The 23,069-nt window shown below is 39.2% G+C and overlaps 1 protein-coding gene across 2 annotated transcripts in view; it reads left to right on the top strand.

The window, feature by feature from the left end:
- Window positions 1-6,201: 6,201 nt before the first annotated feature.
- The window catches only part of CR2 (complement C3d receptor 2), a 35,628-nt gene continuing 18,760 nt past the window's right edge, over window positions 6,202-23,069 (top strand). The window contains exons 1-8 of one of the 2 annotated variants that reach the window (XM_004028313.5): window positions 6,202-6,372; window positions 18,448-18,834; window positions 20,452-20,640; window positions 20,725-20,824; window positions 21,075-21,157; window positions 21,620-22,027; window positions 22,668-22,844; window positions 22,925-23,015. In XM_004028313.5, the coding sequence (XP_004028362.3) occupies window positions 6,315-6,372; window positions 18,448-18,834; window positions 20,452-20,640; window positions 20,725-20,824; window positions 21,075-21,157; window positions 21,620-22,027; window positions 22,668-22,844; window positions 22,925-23,015 (1,493 nt within the window). In that variant the 5' untranslated portion in view covers window positions 6,202-6,314. The remainder of the gene's footprint in view (window positions 6,373-18,447; window positions 18,835-20,451; window positions 20,641-20,724; window positions 20,825-21,074; window positions 21,158-21,619; window positions 22,028-22,667; window positions 22,845-22,924; window positions 23,016-23,069) is intronic. The other variant, XM_004028312.5, reaches the window with a different exon arrangement.

The raw sequence follows: 23,069 nt of genomic DNA, 5'->3' as shown, positions 1-23,069 counted from the left end.
ATTTTATGATTCCATTATATGTAATGAATTGTCCCCAAATTATTTGTTGAATAGTCTCTCTCATCTTTCACCAGCAATCTTCAGCACTACCCATGCCATGAAGCTAGTTTCCATATATGAGGTCTTTCTCTTTTTTCTTATTAATCTATTTTTCTACTCATTCATCAATACCACACTATCCTAATATTAAGAATTTAGGTCTTGATACCTACTAGAACAAGTATCAGCAAGTGTCACGTTTACTGTTTGTGTCCCTTTGCTATGATGTATTTTAGAATGACATTGTCAGGTTCCTTTAAAAATGTTAAATTTTGACAAAAATTGCATTGACTATACATTTGATCAGTTTGTAGAGAGCTCATATATTTTTTAATCAAGTTGTCCTATACATGAATGTGCTTATTTCTTGATTTATTTAGGTCACATTCACTTTACCTGAATAAAATGTTATAATTTTCTCCATAAAGATTCTTCAACTATTCTGTTAGATTTATTTCTATTACGCACTTTTAGTAAGCATCCTCTTCTTAAGATTTAAAATGAGCTCAGTTTAAAACAGAATGCTTCTAATATTTCACCATAAGGAAAGATATCTGCTGCAGGTATTTTTTGCAAATATCTTTATAGGGCTAAGGGAACTCTTTTCTATTTCTCTGTAGTTTAAAGGGCTTTTAAAAATCGGTTAAATTTTATTAAATCTTTTTTTTTTTTTTTTTTTTGAGACGGAGTCTTGCTCTGTCGCCCAGGCTGGAGTGCAGTGGTGCAATCTCGGCTCACTGCAAGCTCCGCCTCCCGGGTTCACGCCATTCTCCTGCCTCAGCCTCCCAAGTAGCTGGGACTACAGGAGCCCGCCACCATGCCCGGCTAATTTTTTGTATTTTTAGTAGAGATGGTGTTTCACCATGTTATCCAGGATGGTCTCGATCTCCTGACCTCATGATCCGCCCGCCTGGGCCTCCCAAAGTGCTGGGATTACAGGCGTGAGCCACTGCACCCGGCCAAATCTTTTATGAGTTTATGTTTGTGGTAGATTTTAATCTGTTGAAAACTATCTTTGTAATCCTAGCACTTTGAGGACATGGCAGGAGGATTGCTTGAGGCCAGGAGTTTGAGACCAGCCTGGGCAACAAGGGAAACCCTGTCTCTACAGAAATCTTTAAAAATAGCCATGCATGGTGGCATGTGCCTGTAGTCCCAGCTACTGCGGTGAGGCAAGAGGATCACTTGAGCCCAGGAGTTCGAGGCTGCAGTGAGCTATGATAGTGATACTGCACTCCAAACTGGGCAACACAGCAAGATACTGTCTCTAACAAAACAATACAAAAAAACTGAAGGATGGTTCCTCTGAAGAAGAATGTGTTTCCTTCAGTCAGAAGCCAGAGGACCACAACAGCACTCGGCTTAATTCAAGTATCTTAAGTCAAATTGCCTACCTTATGCAACTCCCTGCATACAAAGCTTAGTCAATTGTAGTAAAAATTAACACAGGACAACCTCCTTTGTGTACACCTACAAATCACTGCTCCAATTTTAGTTCCATTTACCTTTTTTACAAAATTGTCCCCACTGGCACCAACATGTATGTACTCTGGATTTTCTTTATTTTAAACAACTACAAAATCCTTTTGATGTATGTCTAATGTCTTAAGCATATTACAGGATGAAAACTCTGTGCAGAATCCCCATTTTCTCATGAGATTTGTGTATTTATTCATTCAAAAAATTTCTATGAAGTGTCTACCATGGATCAGGCAATATTCATGGAACTAGGGGGTTTGAACATAGAGAAACAGACAAACAAAATATTTCCTTCATGGATCTTACATTGTAAGAGAGACAAACACAAATAAGGTCATTGTAAAATATATAATGTGTTCAATGGAGCTAAGTAGTAAGAGAAGAAAAATAGACCAAAGAAGGGGATATGAATGGAAAGAGAGGTAAAAGTGTAAGAGGATATCTAGGAAAGATCTCACTGAGAAGGTGTCTTCGAGTAAAGACTAGAATGAAATGAGGGAGCTGGCCACTGGGGCTATTCAGGAGAAAAACAATCTGGACAGAGCAAACAAGACCCTCCGAGGGCAAAGGACCCCAGTCAGAGTGCAGAGGGTGAATACTAGAGAAGCAAAGGCCATTGTGGCCAGAGGGAGAAAAGAAGGAGAAAAGGGTCAAAGATGAACTCAGAGAAGTTAAAGGAAAGCAGATCACATTGGACTGAATGGATCATAGTTATGACATTGCCTTCTACTTTGAATGAGATAGGAAATTATTGGAGGGTTTGGAGCAGAAGGCAGTGATTTCTTTTTTCCTGACAAACATGTAAACAGGATCACTGCAAGATACTAGACACCAACACACTCATCTACAGAGGAGTTGAGTTTTTGTGTTGCTGAGAAGTGTTTATTCATAAAAATATATTTGGGAAATTTATGAGGGCAGACAAGAATAAGCATGAAAAGAATCATGAATCTAACTGTAAAATAAATGAAACAATACAAGTGCAAGAAGAAAACATCGATGAATTATTGTGTAACCTGGAGAATGGTTTTTAAAACCATGGCTCCTAATCCAGATGCAATAAAAGAAAAGACTTATCAACTTGACTGCATTAAAACAGACAATGCTTACAAGGCAAAACGATGCCATAAACAAAGTCAAAAGACAACTGACAAACTGGGAGGAAACACTTGCAAAACACATCCAGAATAACAATCCTAATATATATAAATAAGTCTCAAACACTGAGAGAGGAAAAGGCAAATATACATGATAAAAGTATATTTTATAAATGTTCAGCGTTACTCATAGTAGGGAATGCAAATTAAGCTACACTGAGATAAAATGTCTCATTTATTAGATTGACTAAAATTTAAAACCATGATGACAGCACATTAGATTAATGAGCTGCTCTCACACAGTTTTGTAGGAATATATGTGGTACAACTCTTATTAAGGAAATTTGGCAATATCTAACAAACCTACATATGTGTTTACCATTTGACCCAGCAATCCCATTTCTAGGAATTTGAACTGAAGACACGCTTCTAACAGCAGAAAAATAAATATTCACAAAGTTACTCTTTAGAGCATTAAAAACAACCAAACTGTCCATACATAGGGAGATGGTTGAATAAACTATGGCATATCCACACAGTGAAGTATTGCATGCAACTGTAAAAATGAATGAGGAATATTTGAATTTGTAGGAAATAGTGGATTCCAGCATATTTGTTAAGTTAAAAAAGAAAAGTGCAAAAGAATACCTATAGCATGCTTTTAAAATGTAATAAAAAAGGAGAACTAAGAAGACAAATGTGTAGCAGCTCATTTGAGCAAAACTAAGGACAAACCAGAAACTACTGAAATTGAGTACCTATGGTGGAGAGGATAGAGGTGATGGAGAGAAGTGACATTTCCCTTTTATTGTGTCTTTTTATATCAATCTGACATTTGGGACAATGTTAATGTTTTATTTAAGCAAAAAAAATCAAAAAGATTGAGGGGAAACTAAAATAGAATACAAAGAGAAACAAATTAACAGTATTTTGAATGAATAACAATCACACTGAAGAGGGGGAATAATCTGAGTAACTTTTGAACACAACAATGCTGTTTTTATATTTTCGGGTTATAAACAAAATAAAACTTTAAAAACGAGTAGATCTGATTTCCATCATGGTATAGAATTAGCAATTTTAAACTTCTTTCTGTGTATTCTAGGATTAAGCAAATAAGTAAATATATTGTGGATCTAGGTGTCTCACTGTTGAAGAAGGGAGTTACACATGCAGAAAGAGGGAAGGATAGAATGAACTCTATGCTAACGGACTGAAATTGGAAGAATCGCTGTGAATTCATGACATATATAAATATAGATATGGGAATGGATATACATATATATATATAATATATATATATAATACATATCCTTGCTCTGTCTGCTGAGAGGGTGCGGAAACAATGATACTCCAATAAAAATGAACACACTTAGCATCCAGTTCTGGCATCTAAATGCCATTCTCTGCCAGAAAGAACCAGCATTCCTTGGAGAAACAGCAAATTCCAGTGTCAGGTCTAGAGGTGAGTCTGGAGCATTTTTTTGTGTGTGTGCCAGAAAGTAAGGAAGTGCTCAAAGAACAATAAGAACAAGTCAAAATGACATAGGAACTATTTTGAGGGCTCCCACTGGCCCGATCAGGGAGAATTTAAGCATCAAAATAAATAATAGTAGCCATGAATTATGACCCATTGAGTAAATAAATAAAATTCATATTGATATAGTTTATGCTGATATAGATAAATGAATAAATAGAGAAGGGAAAACTTTTATTTACAGTAAAATGCCAACAGATGAATATAGAAGTAATTATTAAATTAGGAAAAAACACCCTTTGACAACCATCATAGTAAAAATTGATTCAAGAAAGGATCATCAATAGACGCTAAAATTTGTGGGTAAAAATTTGATGAAAAATGAGGAATTTACATAGTTTTAAAGTATCTCCCTATAAAATACTTATTAATTACAAAGGGAAAAATACTGAGTCTACACTAAGAAACATGGCAGGCACCATCTTAACTAAGTGATCAAAGTTACCACCACCAGTAATAGGACAAATAGACAACATATGCCTCCCCATAAGGATAAGACATCCTTTCTGGTATTCCTGTCAAATAATTAGATTCAATAACCTGAATCTATCATGAAGAAATGATAGACAAATCCAAATTGTGGGGTGTGATCCTGTCTCCTGACATTACCATCCACGTATACTGCCCTCTTACACTGAAAAGGGCTGATCTGTACAATCAATAGGACATTCTGGAGATAACATATTGTGATTTCTGAGGACAGGTCACAAAGGACATTATGGCTTCTTCTTTCTTGTTCTCAGAGACCCTAGCTGCCATGTCACGAGGACACTCAACACACAAGCAGCGAGCCCTATGGCAAAATCCACGTGGTGAAGAATGAAGCTTCCAGCCAAGGGCTGGTAAGTGAGCCATCTTAGATGTGGATTCGCCTATCCCAGTTAACCCTTCAGATGACTGCACCTCCAGCTGATATCTTAACTGCAATCTCCTGAGCGATCCCAAGCCAGAACCACCTGACCGACCCACAGAAACTGTGAGATCATAAATGTTTATTCTTGCTTTACACCACTAACTTCAGGGTAATTTGTTATTATAATAGATAACGGACTTAAAAGTCATTCTCCAAAAATAATTGTGGTGTATTCGTCAAAAATGTAAAGGTCATGCAATACCAAAAATGCTGAGGATATTTTTCCAGAATAAAGAACTGGGGGTGGGGGGAAGGCATAATGATCAAACACAATACATGATCCTGAAATGATTCTGGACCAGGAAAAACAAAGGTTGGTTTCTATTGTTATTGTTTTTACCATAACACAGGTTATTGAGATGATTGTCAAAATTTAAATACAGATGGTAGCTTATAGTCTTGTGTCAATGTTAAGTTCTTATTTTTGATCATTGCACTCTAGTTATGGAACAGAAAGTCCTTAGTGAACCATTTAGAGTAGGAATAAATGCTAGATGGTTCCAAAGTAATAATTATATAATTATAATTATATAATCACATATATGTACATATATGTCTATAGAGAAAGAATAGAGAATGGTAAAGAAAATATAGTAAAATGTTAACATGCAGAGAATCTGGGTGACAAGTATATGGGAATTCTCTGCAGTACTCTTGAAACTTTTCTGTAGAGATTACTTCAAAATAAAAAACAGAGCAGAAGTGGCTGCTGTTCCTAAATTCCCTAAGTAAACTTACACTGTTTTTTCAAACTGGGAGATGAATCCACTAATAGGTTTTGAAATGAGTTTGGTGGATTTCTAATAAGAATAGGATAGCCTAGCCTAGTCTAGCATAACACAGCACGGCACAGAGGACGAACATTGTAGATTACTAAGGGTGAGTACTAACTTGTGAAAGTTTTGTTGAAGTCCTAGAAAGAGAAACAAGTGAGTGTAGTGGGTTGCGTGGTCAAAAAAGTGGGGAAGCCACCGCAACGAGGGGCGAGTCTGAGCCAAAGAGTGGCTCAGAGCTCCCCGCCCACCTCGTGCCGGGCCGTCCCTCCCGCTTGTCCCACCCTCACCGGCGCCGCGTCAGCCCCCAGGCCGCCTGCAGGTGTGCGCTCAGAACTAGCACGTGTGCCGGACACTATTTAAGGGCCCGCCTCTCCTGGCTCACAGCTGCCTGCTGCTCCAGCCTTGCCCTGCCAGAGCTGCCGGACGCTCGCGGGTCTCGGAACGCATCCCGCCGCGGGGGCTTCGGCCGTGGCATGGGCGCCGCGGGCCTGCTCGGGGTTTTCTTGGCTCTCGTCGCACCGGGGGTCCTCGGTGAGCTGGGAGGGGGAGCACGGAGGTGGGGACGCGTCCCGGGCAGGGAAAGCTTCTGTGCCGCGATGCAAAGCAGGGGGCCAAAAGCGAGACGGTGGGGGCAGTGCTCGACGCGTGTCCGCCTGCCGCTAGCTTTGAGGGACCACTGCAATAAACCGCCTGGTCCTGATTGTCCCCACTGGCTCCTGCGGGAGCTGGGACCTCCAGAATTGGAGGCTGCGCCACAGAGGGGCGCTGTCTGGTCGGCCCGGTGTGGCTGGCGGCGTGCGGGTGCTCGCGGTCTCCTGCCGGGCTCCCCGCCCCCAGGATTCTGCAGGTGCTCATCGCTCTCTGGCCGGCGGTCAGCGCTACCGCTCGCCACGGGAAACCTACCCACTGCATGAGGCACCAGCTAGCCACGTGAGGCCGTTTCTGTACATCCCGAACTGCGCTCCTGCCCAGCAAAAGCGGCAGAACCTCGGCTCCCTTCCCTAAATAAGAGTAAGACCTGGTTCCCAAGCATGGGTCTCAGATTTTCTGAACTCTAATGTGATATTGGTAGAGATCCTAAACATTAACCATCCGTAGTTATTTTTGAGACATGGATTAAAACTATTGTTTTCTTCTTGTTATTAACCTTCTGTAATGGTGTGGACGTCCGCAAAGGTCTCATTCACCGTTTATTATATCTTTTTTTCCTCCAGATTGGCTTGATTCTAAAGAAAGATTATAATTAAGATTAGCGTCTCTTGGCTACAGGATGGGTCTAAGTTTCTAATTATCTCCACGGTACCGTGCATTCCTAGTTTATAAGACATTTACTGTGTGCAGACCTCAATAACTGGGTGACTTTTGGCAAGTCATTTAGCTCCCTGATCTTCAGTTTCTTCATCTGTAAAATGAAACTAGTGATTAACTGGCCTTCCACCTCACTGAGCTGCCCTGAGCACAGATGAAACTAAGCAAAGAAAGTTGGATGTTAGTCGTTACTACTAAATATCAGTAATAAGCCTCCTGTACAGACTTGATTTTATGGAGCCAGCATTTAAGCTAACAAGCTGGGTGTCCAGTTGTTTCTATGGACATCCAGCTTGTTGAGGTGTCTGGAATACAGCACGTATTAGTTTATTACAACTTTTTGCTTTCCTGACATTTTACTGTCTCCTGACCCTTAAACCTTTCTCCAGACCATTATCTTCATCTCTCTTTTCTTTTTCTGCATATTAATTCCCTTTGAACAAATGTATATTCACAACTTTTTCTAAGAGCAGGGTACGTCCCTGACTTCTCACCTATTTCTAAATTTCAGAGAGGATATTATCAACTGAAAATCAAATTCTTCACCAGTCCTGCCAATTCAGGGCCGCAGCAGCAGCATCATGTAGATCACTTAACTGGAGCCCCATGAAATACCAGGTCTACCTATCTGTCAGCCATTCAAGCTACTGTGCTTCTGTTGTTTGTCCATTTCTCATTTTTGTACCAGTATTCCCATCCTAAGCATTATAATTACCTGTGTAACAGCCTCATCTCTTTTAAGAGATTTTGGTTCTCATGATTGGAAAGGTTAAAGAGTGACCTATAGGTCACTTTCCAATTATGAAAACAAAAAATTAAGAAATATATATATTTTCATTATTTCACTCCATTGTTCAAAAATCTAAAAGGCCTCCAGTGGAAGAAAATCTGGTGTCTTCAGCCTTTCTAGCCCTTTGGAATGGGATCTCACTGAAGCTCACACCCCCTGATTTCTCCAGCTGCCTGTCTTGTATGCGCTGCTCATGGTCTTCCCCACCTGTCTCCTATGGCTCATGCTTTGCCCACTCTCCACTGCTAACTTTTACTGCTACTGCGTGCTCTCCACACATCATCTCTTGGCCAGTTCCTGCACTTGAGCGTGCTTAAGAAACTACTAAAGTACCTTTATAAAATGTAGGTTCCTGGTTCCACCTCCCCCTCCAGAGGTTCATAGGTTTGGAGTTAGCACAGGAAAGCTGAGGTTTAACAATCACTCTAGAAGATTCTGCAACAAGTATCTATAGGGCACACTGCTATAAGCAAAGTCAATGGGAGCAAATTTCCTTTTTAGTGTTTTCCTATTTTTCCTTTTGTCTATTTGCATAAACAGATTCAAATTTCCTACACTTCTAGATTTTACTCAAGCCCTCAGTGGCCACCTAACTTTATCCTATGCTGAGAAAACAAAACCATGAAACAAGAATGCTCCCATTTTCTAATCAGCTACAAACCTACCAACTTACAAACTTACCTCCATCTGGAATCAGATTTTGTTCTCCACTGCAGAAAACCTGCTGAGGCCTTCCCGTCACATTAGAATAAAACACATGCCCCTTATTCTCCAATCTGAGGCCTTCTACCTCTCCCTGAAATTCTCTGTACCCCACTCACTCTCTCTGCCCCAGCCACACTGGCTTTCTCTTTATTCTTTGAGCACAATTGCACTAGGTATTCTCTCTTTTGAAATACTCTTCCTACAAATTATTCTTTGCCGGTCTCCTTGACATTCAAGGCTCAGCCCTCTGTTGCGCTTCTCTGACTCTTGTCTGAAGTATCCATATTCCAGGGTACTCTCCAATACAAAACTGTGTTCTATTTTCTAAAGACCACCTATCACCATCTAAAACCTTCTTGCTTATTTATTTACCTGTTTGTTGTTTGTTCCCTCGCTGGAATACAAGTTCCATGAGTGCAAGACCTTAATCTGCCTTATTTCCTGATTTGAGTTCCTATCAATAGCCTGTAATTTGGAATTCAATAAATATGAATTGAAATCTTGGTATGTTTCCTCCTATAATAATGAAAGAGGTATGCTTTCTGCTGACAAATTCAGCTCCTCTTCCTGTATTCATGATCATGTTCCATACCCTCTTGCCTTTGCAATGACTTTACTTCTGCAGATATCTCCTACCTTGCATCATCAATGTACCTCTTTCTGTATGATCATCCCCACCAGCATTTAAGTATACCCCAGGAAATCCTTTATGGACCTTCTCATGACCCACTGGAACTCTCTTTTCCTGTCCCTCTTCTTGTCCTTCTCAGCAAAACTTTTCATTGACTACTTACTCAAATTTCGTTATCTCCTTCTCCACTTCAGACAGGCTTCTTCCCCACAGTCTTCTGAAGCTGTTTCTTGCAATGTCGCTACTGACCCTTATGCTGATAAATCCAATGGTCATTTTTCTATGTTAATCTTTCTCAGTCTTTCAGCAAAAACTGATGACTTCCTTTCCCTTGAAACCGTTATCATTCTCATCTTCCAAACCAAGACATTCCTACCTGTTTTTTCCATACTTCTCTGTTGACTCTTAGTCTTTTTTGTTCTATCTCCAAATATTAGAGGGTCTTGGGGCTCAGCCCTGAGCCTCTTCTTTCTTCATTTCTTCTTCCTAAAAAACCTCAACTCATCTTGTCTCATGGCTTTGAATACTATTTATATGTTGACGACTCATATTTATTATCTATAGTTCTGTCCTCTCTCCTGAGCTGCAAACTTGTACATCCATCTTCCTACTTGGCATCTTGATGTGGATGCCTAGTGTGTTATATATACCAAGTCTGAATGGAAATGATTCTGAACACAATTCCCTACCTCAAGGCCACAACACACACACACACACACACACACACACACACACACACACACACACACACACACACTCCTTTTTCAGGCTTTCCATCCTCAGAACAGGGTAATTCTATCAATTGTGTAGCCCAAGTCAGAAGTCTAGAAGTCAGGAATCCTCCCATTTCCTCAGCCCCACATGTAAAACAGCAAAAAGTCTTGCCAATTCTATTTCTAAAATATATCCACTGCTCAATCCTTTGGTCCAAGCTTCATTTTTTTTTTTTTTTGGCCCTAAACTGTACTCTTTGCTTCTAAAAGTAAGCAGTTCGATCCACTCTCTACCCAATTTCCAGAATATTCCTTTAAAAATGTAAGTCAGGCCTTGTGATTCTCCTGCTTGAACTCTCCAATGACTTCTACTCAGGATAACATTCACATATCTGTGGTCTAAGAAGCCCTTCATGATCCCTCCTGCTGAGTTTTCTGACTTGATCGTGGACCATTCTGCTTTGCTCATTGCATCCCAGCCACACTTGCCTTCTGTCTGTCCCTGGAGCATACCAAATCCATTCCTCCTGTTAGGCCTCTGCCTAAAATGCTTGTACCCAGCAATTTGCCTGGCTGCTTCCTTCTTGTCCTTCAGTCACAACTTAAATGTTGCCTTTTCACAGGCCTTCCTTAACCATCATAACTGAAGTTGCATGCCACCCTGTCCCTTCTCCTTCCAGTGCATTACATTGTGACATATCACTCTATTTCATATTTCATGTTCAGCACCTTCTTATTTATTTCCTGGTATCTATTTACAGTCTGTCTCTTTCTGTTGGGTTATAAATTCTATGAGAGTGGGAACCTTGTCTCTGATTTTCACAGATACGTCTCCTGTGCTTAGGACTGAACTTTGGTTAATATGTATAACTGTTGTTAAACTAAATAACAAACAGGGAAAGACTCTCTAAAAAAAAAAGATATTTGTTTGGGAATAGAACATTGCAATGGGAATATGTGTGTGATTATGAATTGTGTGTATATTCAAGGAAGTAAAAGAAGACAAAGATTTTTAAAGGAAAAATACGAGGATTACATAATTGTTTTAGAATAATTATCCTTGGCTACAAAGACCAATAACAAGGGTGATGGCAGTTTGAGGTTATACAGGCAGATGCCGGAAGGATGTTCTTGTAGGGTTGCAGTGGCTTTTGTGCACGGTTGTGGTTTTTCAGTCTTTTATGATAGTTTGGGTTAACAGGTATACAAGCATGAGAACCCTGTTTTCATGGCCTTCCCTGGCTTTGTCAAGGTGTTTTTTGTTTTTTTTTTTTTTATTACATTAGTGACTCTATTTTGATTCTGACAACTTTCACATCATCATTCAAAACTTGCTTATCAAATAGGCAGGAAACCCAGTATTAAGGTATTTGATTATATGAATTATCAGTCTCGATAATGATTTTCCCTCCTACCTGCTTTCTGACTAAAATTTCAGTTTTATTTTTATTATCCTATATGTTTGTTTTTCATCCATTTCAAATGGATTTCCAAGCCATTCCAGGTAAAGTCCCTGGGCCCAAGTAATTAAATATATCCCTGTTCATTTAACTCAGAAACTGCTTCGCCTGGTAGTTTTAAACATGGTTGGAAGGATATGTGTCTGAATGTCAAGTCACCATCTTTGATCTTCAATCCAGTCATGATCTCCTCTGAGTTTTACTCCTGGCTACAGAAAGATGTGAAGAGGGTCCAGTGACCCTCAAGAAAATTTGTATTACTTGATGGCCCATGGCTTAACCTTCCCTTTTCTGATATGATCTGCCTTGTGACTTGGGACTCTGGCTTTCGTTACTAATGAGGATTGATGTTCCCAAAGGAAGATAGCCCTTAAGTCTCCTTATTGGAAATGAGACCCTCCCATTTTTTATCATCCAGAAAGTGTGATCCGTATCTCCTTTCATCATGGAAAGTTATGCTGTGAAGCACCCTTCTGCTTTTGCTATTTCTGGATCTTCATTCCATCTTCGTCCATGTCATTGCCACTGATTAAATCTTGTAAATTTAAATTGGTTTTCCAGCTTGTGGAGGATAATTTGATATTGTCCTTATTTACATTTGATAATTACAGATTAAGTCACTTGACTAGAGTCACTAGTACAAGTAGTATCAGGATCATGAAGTTTGTCTTCATTGAGGTCAAACCCTGATATTCCTTATAGAATCTTGCTATTTTGCACAGAGTAAGCACTTGGAGACTTTTGTAGTTGTTAATGGAGAAAACTAAAGAAACTGAGGAAATAAATAGAAGGGGACGTATAGTGATATCTGGCTCCCAATAATGATGCCTATTCTTAGAACCAGTCTTTGTGACTTCTCCAGTAGTAGTTTGGGGTCACAGCTAAGGTCTGGCTGTGTTTTGGGAGCTTTGTGTGTGACCTTGTGTGAGTTCATCCATGTTTATACTTTGACTTTCACCCGTACCTGTCTCAGACCTGTTTGAAAAAGGAGATTATAAATTTTATATTTAAATACACTGCTATTCTAGGAGGGCCTTACAACTGAGTACTTTCTTTTTTTGCCTGGACTACCATCTGATCTGGAAGAAGAGTTAACTTCTTGTTTTCTGCTTGTCAGTTTAGGGCGTTGAAACTTGAGCTCGTTCTCATACATAGAAAAATGACTTTTCCAGCTATATCCCTAAGGGTATCATTGCTATAGTTTCTTACCTATCTCCTAGAATAACTTCTGTTCCATTATTAATAATAATATTGTTACTTTAAGTCACAGGAATCTGCGTTGAAATGACTGTCCCTTTATCTAGTTCCCATCAGAAAGTATTTACTGAGTTCTCTTTGGTGGCATACTACTCTACTAGATTAACAGAATAAAATAATGAAGAATAATAAACATTTTCTCCTCTCTAGGCATTAACGGTTTAATAGCTAAGATAGTTATGTAAATTCATTAAAGTAATTTTCAGGATCATATGTGTACTGAGCTTTTACAAGATCTCTTATATACTTTAGTTTCTTATGCTATCCTGGGAAATTTTGTATTTAAAGATTTTTACCTTTTTGTCCCACAAATTCACAAATAGTGTACATTAGTTATGTGCAGTTTTTTGTGTATAAATAATACCTCATTGAAGCTGGGAAAAATATTAATATCCGCTCCCCCTACCACCCTTATAAAAAAAAATCAAAACATATGTACTCATCCTTCAAGGCCCTTGCCACATGCCTTTCCTGTTTTCCCCAGACTCTGACCTCACTGTGAAAAAACAAGCAAACAAACTAAAACCACTAATTTTTACTTGTAAGGGTGAAGGAGATGGAACAATTCTGAGGATTTTCTGAAATTTTATGAAAAATTACTTTCTCCATCTCTGAAGTCTACCCTAAAAATTCTCTGAACCTCTGAGCTTATTTCTGTGTATATTCACCCTTACTGCAATGATATGCATTCTTCATTCCATAAAATATTGCCCTATCTTAGACTTACATTCTAAAGATCAAAGTTTTCAGGATAATTGGTAACAAGGCAGAAGCAGAGAAGAGGTTTTAGCCTCTCTTGGTTTTTATGTTTCTGTAGCCTTTGTCTCAGGTCCTCAGGTCGGGGTAAGTTTCTGCCAAGGTTTCTTTTTGCTAAGCCTAAAATTCAGAGTAACCAATCTTAAGTTTGCTGTTGAGATATCTTGCAAATACAAATGCTTTCTTGGGTATATCAAGAGGCATTCTTTATCACCTCCCTAGAGATCTTCAAGTGGTCAGATGCTCAGCAGTTCTGTAAAGGTGAGTAATCCTGTAATAGAGGCATATTTGGGTCTGTCGCTGTATCTGCATGAGATAACATGTTATGTTTAAGATAAAAGACCAGTAAATTCACATGTCATCTCAAGTGAAGAGGGCTCCTGAGTGCTCCATGCTTCCTTTTACTCCTAGGGGCACTGGGTATGAGGGTTAAGTCATGATAGCTGGCCAAACCTATTCATCCTGTGATCTTTATGACTTTGATCTATGGTATCCATACTGTGTTAGGGTGAGGTTAGAAGTTAGAGACAAGGGATGTTAATATTACCTCATCCTCATCCCATTCAATTCAAAAAATACTTTTAAGTAACTACTAGATACTAAGCTCTAGACCAGACAGTGGGGCCTGGGAGTGACATAAAAAGGAATCTGATAGTCTTTGCCTTTGAGAAACTCCTAAATATATAAAGGCCGACTCTTAAATATATATTGTACTATGAGGTAGTTCTCTTATTTAAGAAGTGCTATGAGGTCATAGAGAAATAAATCATAAATGCTACCTAGAAGAATTAGAGAAATATAGGCCCTCTGAGCAGAGGAAACAGCATTTGCAAAAGCATAAGTGTGCAAGAACATGATGTCTTTGGAAAAAATCAGTGTTGTTGGAGTATAGGCTACAAAGTGAGGAATGGTAGTTGATTAAATGGATTGGAGCTTACTTGTAAAAAAAATATGCATTTTTTCCCTATAAACAGTGATAAGTCATAGTAAGTTTTTAAATGTGCAGAGTGGCATGCCACATTTGTGTTTTAGAAAGATAAATGTGCAGTAGTATAGAAGATGTACCAGCCCAAGGGAGAACAATTAGAAAAGTAAATTATGTCATTCAATGATCCAATGAGAGACTACTGCAATGACAAAATACTTGGTTTGGAGAGAGATTTCTGGAGTCCAGTCACTAAACTTCGGTAAGTAACTGAATGAAGAGAAGAGAGTAGAGGATGAGTTAGAGGATGAGTTACAAAAAGGAAATGATCACTGTGAGTTTTTTAAGGCAGAAGACTTGGTAGATGATATCATAGATTAACAGAATATGTATAAAAATGGAAAATGAAGACTATAAGTTATAACTGACCACAAATAAAGTTGGCATCCATGCACAGAAATGCAGACTGTGTGCATTAAACAAGTAGTGTTCTAGAGTTGACTGATCCGTTGGAAAGTTTTGTAAATGTAAGAATTTCTGTGAGTAAACATAAGCAGGCCTGTCAGCAAGTCCAGTCAGGTTGAGATTTAATATAAAACACAAAAAGTCTCCTGAATCCCAGCCCCAAATTCTGTTTGGGTTGATTTGGTTTTCTTTTATGGATAAATCATGTGTGAGTCCTAGAGAACTCCTTTAGGACTCTGTGATTACACACATGTGTATTGCATTTGGGTCGACAATGACATATTCTTGTAATAAAGGGTGAGTTGGCAGGAGACAGCTCCAGGGTACATGGATACCAGAACAGCAGTTCCAACCAGAAACCATCACTCTTCCAAAAGAGATCTGAGTAATTGCCGCATACTTTTTAAAATAAATAAGCAAAAAGGAATCACCTCCCTGATCCACTCCAGAGACACTGCTTCAAGATTACCAGCTAGAGAGGATCCCTAGAAGAGAAGGAAGTTTTGGCTGCTCTCTTCCAGTTTTAAGTCTCCAGTGCTACTGACCAGGAGCTTGAATTTCATTTGGCTTTAAATTGTATGAGTCCTTAATCTGTCACCCCTGCTTGTCATAAATGATGTTCTATTCTCTGCTATTCTTTCAGTAGAGAAAGAGCTAAGTTTTTCTAAAATGTAAGTCTAGCTGGGAGATGATCACTCTTTTTTATTTTTATTTTTATTTTAAGTTCTGGGGTACATGTGCAGGATGTGCAGTTTTGTTACAGGGTAAACGTGTGCCGCGAGATTTCTCATCTCTTTGTCTTTAGATATCTACTCTTTGGTGACTCATCTGCTACATGTATTATCTCAGACAATATTATAACCTGGGATAATGACATGCCTTTTAATGAATGTAAGTAAAACAATCTCTTTATTGCACCCTATTTAATTCCTCTTGTCCCCTTCCAGAGGGAAATTGAGCATCTGCACACCAAAGTGAGTAGCCAGGAGGGTTTACACTTGGTTTGAGTAGCTGTAGGCACACAGCTATGACTTACCCATCTTCCTCATGGCCCCCAATCCTACCACACTTTCCTTTGTTTACTGTCCTTTGATTATAAGTTATTTCATAGTGAGTAAATGCTTACATCTAAAACATTCCAGGAGATTACACACTGCCAACTTTAATTCATGCAAAAAGTAAGCCACCCTAGGTCCCTTCTATAACAATTTATCTGTGATCTGGGGCGGGTACTGGTGACCAGCTCATAGCTTTTCGGTTTTTATCAGCCAGTTCCATATATCTTTTTGACCTTGCTACTTCCTATTTAGAATCATCTTTGAGATCAGGATACAGAATTTCAACAAAATAGGTAAATTGTAGGCTGAGTTGCAGTTTGGATTGCAAGAATGAAGAGAAAATTCTCAGAAAGTATAATATTCTCTCTTTCCCCACCTACTCCTTAAAAAGGTATTCCTTGTAAGTCACTTCCAGCCATCCCCCATGGGACTTTGACAGCAGCAGCAGGGAGAGGGGTTTGCTATGAAATCATCAGTGCCATATTGGATGTAATAGGGAAAAGCTGTTTGACCTCTTGGATGAGAAGTCAGTGCATTGCACCAGCAAAGATAATCAAGTTGATGTCTGGAGCTCTGGAGCAACCCTCCTCTTCAGTGTATTACTCTTACTTGAATGCTCAATTATAGAAGTTGAAAATGGAGTTGTGGAATCTGGATTATGTTCATTTTGTAAAAATGATACATGATATTTAAGTGTAAGCTTGGTTTTACCCTGAAAGGCAGCAATGTAATATGGTGTCAACTAAACAGCAAACAGAATCCTCTACTGCCAAAGTGCTTCAGGGGTGAGTTGGGCTGAAACTTCAGGATCTAGAAATAAAACAAGGTTTTTTTGGGAAGTAGATATATGGTACCTATGGAAAGAGCAGAAGGAAGATAGTATATGTGGTTGAGTTTTCTAGTTAAAGAGTTTTTTATTGTTGTTTGTTTTGTGTTTCTGTTTTTGGTTTTTTGAGATGGAGTCTCGCTCAGTCGCCCAGGCTGGAGTGCAATGGCGTGATCTTGGCTCACTGCAACCTCCACCTCCTGGGTTCAAGTGATTCTCCTGTCTCAGCCTCCCGAGTAGCTAGGATTACAGGCATCCAACATCATGCCTGGCTAATTTTTGTATTTTTGTAGAGATGGGGTGTCACCATGTTGACCAGGCTGGTCTTGAACTCCTGACCTCAGGTGATCCACCTGCCTCAGCCTCCCAAAGTGCTGGGATTACAGACGTGAACAACCACACCCTGCCTAGTTACAGAGTTTAAAAGTAAACTTTGAAAGTAATATCTAAATGTTGCAGATGTAGGACTTTTTTTTCTTTTGCATTTTGGGGCAGTGCTAGATCTGTGTTATTGTAGGGGAAATTAAAAGATGCTTTTTTAAAAAAGCACATAGCACCAAAGTCAATGATTAGAGATTTTTTCATACATATATATATATATATATATATAATTATCACATCTTATCCATAGGTGTGCTTTGAACATATATATGCCACTCTTCTCTGTCTTCTGGAATGCAGACCAAAGATGTTAAATTGATTCAGTTGAGTATATATTATACAGCAGATTCTATATGTATAAAGACAACAGTTCTCGAAAGTCACCCTTACTGAAACCAAGTATAGCACTGATGTGATGAAACAGTTTGGCTGTATATTCTTATGTCAGTTTTCACTGAAGACCTCCTCTTGGAGCCAAAGGGAAGTTAACTGAAAGTTCTAGAGGTTGGCAATTTTCCCTTTATTCTGAGACTCCCTCAGAAAAGGCGTGCATAACAAAGTAAATGTAAACAATATCCTTCATGGTTATTAGGACAAGTAAGTGAAGAATATGAGGCCATTATTCAAAACCTCTGTTCACTTCCTGTGGCTTTTACAAAGTGTTCCGGCCTCAAGTCAGGAAAAATCACCTGTACTGAGGCTCTAATATCTTCAGCAGCAGGACCAAAAGTGGTCATCTCAGCCTGTACCCCCAGTTGTGTGTTTGAAGCAGCCATTGAATAATTAGTATGTTCCAGGTATTGTACTTTCTCTGTTCATGTACTTTTAGCACTGGATTCTCACTATACCTTATGAAGTAGTTTGCGTTATACTATAGACTAAGAAACTGAAGCTTAAAGAGAGTAAGACTTGCCTGAGGTCACACAGCTATTGAATGACTGTGGGGAGTTGAAACTAGGTTCACTGAGCTCAAATTTCCCTAATCCATGGTACCTCCCCACATGTAACTATCGTGCCACTAATATGTTATTTTCATGTGCTAAATTTGCCTTTTGTTTCATTATTAAAATTGATTAGACTCAGAACTTCTGGATACATTCTTTTCATTATTATTGTTTGGTCAAGATGATTTATGTTGATCTGTTTGCTGAGGATCAAGAAAAAGGTAAGAATTTAGGAGTTTGGGAGTAAGCAGGGAATAAATAAACTATACATATTTCTAAGTCTGTTTCTGAAAAAGTTATGTGATCTATATTTGGATATTTTACCTACATTTGAATATTTTCTCACCATGATCAGTATGCCTACCAAGTTCCTTTTCTACTTTTCAGGGATTTCTTGTGGCTCTCCTCCTCCTATCCTAAATGGCCGGATTAGTTATTATTCTACCCCCATTGCTGTTGGTACCGTGATAAGGTACAGTTGTTCAGGTACCTTCCGCCTCATTGGAGAAAAAAGTCTATTATGCATAACTAAAGACGAAGTGGATGGAACCTGGGATAAACCTGCTCCTAAATGTGAATATTTCAATAAATATGCTTCTTGCCCTGAACCCATAGTACCAGGAGGATACAAAATTAGAGGCTCTACACCCTACAGACATGGTGATTCTGTGACATTCGCCTGTAAAACCAACTTCTCCATGAACGGAAACAAGTCTGTTTGGTGTCAAGCAAATAATATGTGGGGGCCGACACGACTACCAACCTGTGAAAGTGGTGAGTATGAAAAGAAAGCTGGGTTGGGAGGTTGCGGTCTTGCCTTTCTGTGCAGACCACGTTTTGTACCCTCCTAAAAGACAAACAGTATGAACATGTAATGATGAGGGTGGAAGAAGGAAACAAGGGAAAAGGTGAAAATTATGGCTTCTTCATGGAGGAATATAACTGCTCGTTCAAAAAACATCAATTGAGCAAAGGAGTTTAAAGTACATGGAAAAATGTAATTAAACATACCTAATAATTGAGTAGGGTAAGTTTTGCAAGGATGGGGCCAGAGTTTGTTGGGGATGTGGGAATGGGGTGGTTTTCAACTGTATATCTGTGTTACTGTTAAAATGAGAAGAACGGTGGGATCTTATAGCAAAAATACACCCAATGGATTTGAAATTAATGTATAAGTAGCTGCTAATACAGTCTGGCACAGGTGATATCCTGCTCTCTGTGGTCTCTGTAAACATGTTTTGAAGTTATCCACTATTTTCCCAAGTCATCTTCTGAGCCATCACATTTCAAATAAATGCCTTTGAAAATAGGGACCTACTGTAAATTATTCATTCCTTCTCTTTTGGTTTGGTTTATGTTGCTGCTGAAATATAAATCTGAATTTGAATTCCACAATTACAAGAAATGGCAATATTTGACAAAAATTATACTATCAAATTAGGTATTTTCTTAATAAAGAACAATATTGACAAATTTTAAGCAGATTAAAGAGCTGACAAAACTGTTAAATTAGTATAAAATGGGATTCTATTTATTGATCGATTGATTGATAAATAGATAGCCTTGGAGGAAGGAGATCTTAACGATAGTTACAAAGTGTAATGGCTGCTGAAAACAGTTAAGCCTTTGTAACAATTTAGACAGACATATATGTATGGACATGGAAGGATATCGTATACATGTCGCTAAGTAGAGGAAGTAAGGCATAGAATATGTATTAGTTGTACACACACACATAATATAGGTGTATATATGTATCATGCATAGGATCCCAATAAACTATATTGCCAATATCTACCAGGATAGCCCTTGAAATGATAGCATGCTACTTTTGGAACAGAGAATAAGCTTAAGGATAGGGTGAGAATATAGGTGAAAATTGACTTTTTTTGGTAATTGAAATTTTTCACAAGGCAAATGTAATTCATATAGTGTAACTAAAAATGAAAAATAATGTACTATTTATGGCTATTTGTGGCATAAAATGGATACACTTAAACCACACCTGTTTGATCTTTAAAAGACTAGGTTGAAAGTTAATACCAACTGGCTACCATAGATCATGTGTCATTTATTTAAATCCATATCCTAAGTCAGCATCTCGATCAAGCTTGTCCAACTCGCTACCTGTGGACAGCATGTGGCCCAGGATGGCTTTGAATGTGGCCCAACAGAAATTCATAAACTTTCTTAAACCATTATGAGATTTTTTTTTGCAATTTTTTTAGCTCATCAGCTATCATTAGTGTTAGCGTATATTATGTGTGGCCCAAGACAATTTTTCTTCTTCCAATGTAGCCCAGGGAAGCCAAAAGATTGGACCCCCTTGATTCTAGATTGTGAAGGATGCATCATCTGACGGCTTTTTTTTCCTGGTATGTGTGTGTAAAGTTTTCCCTCTCGAGTGTCCAGCACTTCCTATGATCCACAATGGACATCACACAAGTGAGAATGTTGGCTCCATTGCTCCAGGATTGTCTGTGACTTACAGCTGTGAATCTGGTTACTTGCTTGTTGGAGAAAAGATCATTAACTGTTTGTCTTCGGGAAAATGGAGTGCTGTCCCCCCCACATGTGAAGGTACCCTAAATTTACAATCTATTTTAAGAATCTGGGCTGTTCTGTTATTTGCCATGCATTTCTCGTCTTTGGTTTGTTTTTTAGAGGCACACTGTAAATCTCTAGGACGATTTCCCAATGGGAAGGTAAAGGAGCCTCCAATTCTCCGGGTTGGTGTAACTGCAAACTTTTTCTGTGATGAAGGGTGAGTGTCAGGATTATTTATGAGATTTAATTCATTTGGCTTGTGTGTGCGTGGTGTGGACTGTGAAACCTGCAGAAGTCTCCTCTGTGAGGATCTCTGGGCAGTCTGGGGTAGGGTTGTGAGAGGTAATGCTGATAAAAGGAACAGATGCACACTGATTGAAATGAACTTGTCTTGAATTGTAAGTAGAGGCTGCTGTTCTTCAGCACAAACTGCCTAATAGTTCTGAATGACAACCTTCTGTCTCCAGGTATCGACTGCAAGGCCCACCTTCTAGTCGGTGTGTAATTGCTGGACAGGGAGTTGCTTGGACCAAAATGCCAGTATGTGAAGGTAGGCTAGGCAACTATGGTCTGACAGCACTGCATTCTCAGCTTAACTAAAAGCTTTTGGTTCAGTCATTACCTTACAGACTCTTACTGAACACAGAACTCCTAGAGATCTTTAAGGATATGGGCTTCACCAAAGCATCCTTATTTTTTGTTTCCTCAAGTAAAATGGGGTTCCTAGGCTTTCCCTCCTCTGAAAGCTATGTAGACCTTCTAAGTAGGTGGACCACGTGCGTAAAGAAAATAGTGTATTTGGTAAAAGAAATCAAAGGATCAGCAGAGTACATATACTCAGGAATGAAGCTTGAGAATCAATCTTCTAAATTATGTTGCTTTAGCTGCCTTGATTGATTCATTATAGACTCAGATATCACTGTCCTAGGATAGTGGTATCAAGCAGCATCTGGGGCATTCTTTGTTTTCAATACACCTATGATCTTGTCATTTCTTTCCGCAATTTCCCTAGAAATTTTTTGCCCATCACCTCCCCCTATTCTCAATGGAAGACATATAGGCAACTCACTAGCAAATGTCTCATATGGAAGCATAGTCACTTACACTTGTGACCCGGACCCAGAGGAAGGAGTGAACTTCATCCTTATTGGAGAGAGCACTCTCCGTTGTACAGTTGATAGTCAGAAGACTGGGACCTGGAGTGGCCCTGCCCCACGCTGTGAACTTTCTACTTCTGCGGTTCAGTGTCCACATCCCCAGATCCTAAGAGGCCGAATGGTATCTGGGCAGAAAGATCGATATACCTATAACGACACTGTGATATTTGCTTGCATGTTTGGCTTCACCTTGAAGGGCAGCAAGCAAATCCGATGCAATGCCCAAGGCACATGGGAGCCATCTGCACCAGTGTGTGAAAAGGGTGAGTGTTCCGGTACTCAGAAAAGGTGCTTCTGATTCGTTTTCTGAAAAATTAGAAGAAGGGGTTGTGGGCTTTAAGTAGGGCCTTGTCCAGTTTATACTCCCCTCGAATCTACTAAATCTAATCAATATAAATTTTGTAGAGGGCATTCTTATCACTAGCCCCCCACCATTGTTTTATTTTGTGGGAATATGCTTGGAAAAAATGTTAGGAATCACTAAGTTTCCCATTTCTATAGGGGAAAAAATGAGGAGAAAAATGCTTGTTTGTCTTAATAGTGACTTCTTAAAAGAGAAGTCATTCAAGCCCTCATTCCTAGGGATATATCAGAATCTCCCATAAAAAACATACAAGATGATTCCTTACGAAGGGAAGAGGCAGGAGAGGAGTTGCAGCACCCAGTGGAAACTGAACAACATCTGCAGCAGCCTCAGTGCAGAAAACAACAACAACAACAACAAAAGATTGGGAAACTGTGATCTAAAATTACCCAAAGCTGGTCGGCAACATATGTTCTGTATCATACAGCTGACACCAGAGTGGAATTATAGCATGAATATCAATTTCTTTGGCTCAGTTTCTTTCTGTGGTTGTTTACTTAAGCAGTTATGTTATGTTTTGTTTTTGTCCTTTCATTTAGAATGCCAGGCCCCTCCTAACATCCTCAATGGGCAAAAGGAAGATAGACACATGGTCCGCTTTGACCCTGGAACATCTATAAAATATAGCTGTAACCCTGGCTATGTGCTGGTGGGAGAAGAATCCATACAGTGTACCTCTGAGGGGGTGTGGACACCCCCTGTACCCCATTGCAAAGGTGCCAGGCGTCAAATGTAGACATTTTGTTAACTTTAAGATTGCCTTGAATTAAATTCTCATCCTAGTCTCTTTTCTTAGTGGCAGCGTGTGAAGCTACAGGAAGGCAACTCTTGACAAAACCCCAGCACCAATTTGTTAGACCAGATGTCAACTCTTCTTGTGATGAAGGGTGAGTGAAGGCTGACTTAGTCTGACCCAAGTCCAGTGTATTAGCACACACTGC

The sequence above is a fragment of the Gorilla gorilla genome, chromosome 1 (assembly GCF_029281585.2).
Source record: "Gorilla gorilla gorilla isolate KB3781 chromosome 1, NHGRI_mGorGor1-v2.1_pri, whole genome shotgun sequence".
Lineage (NCBI taxonomy): Eukaryota > Metazoa > Chordata > Mammalia > Primates > Hominidae > Gorilla > Gorilla gorilla.
This window is presented reverse-complemented; position numbering and strand designations above follow the sequence as displayed.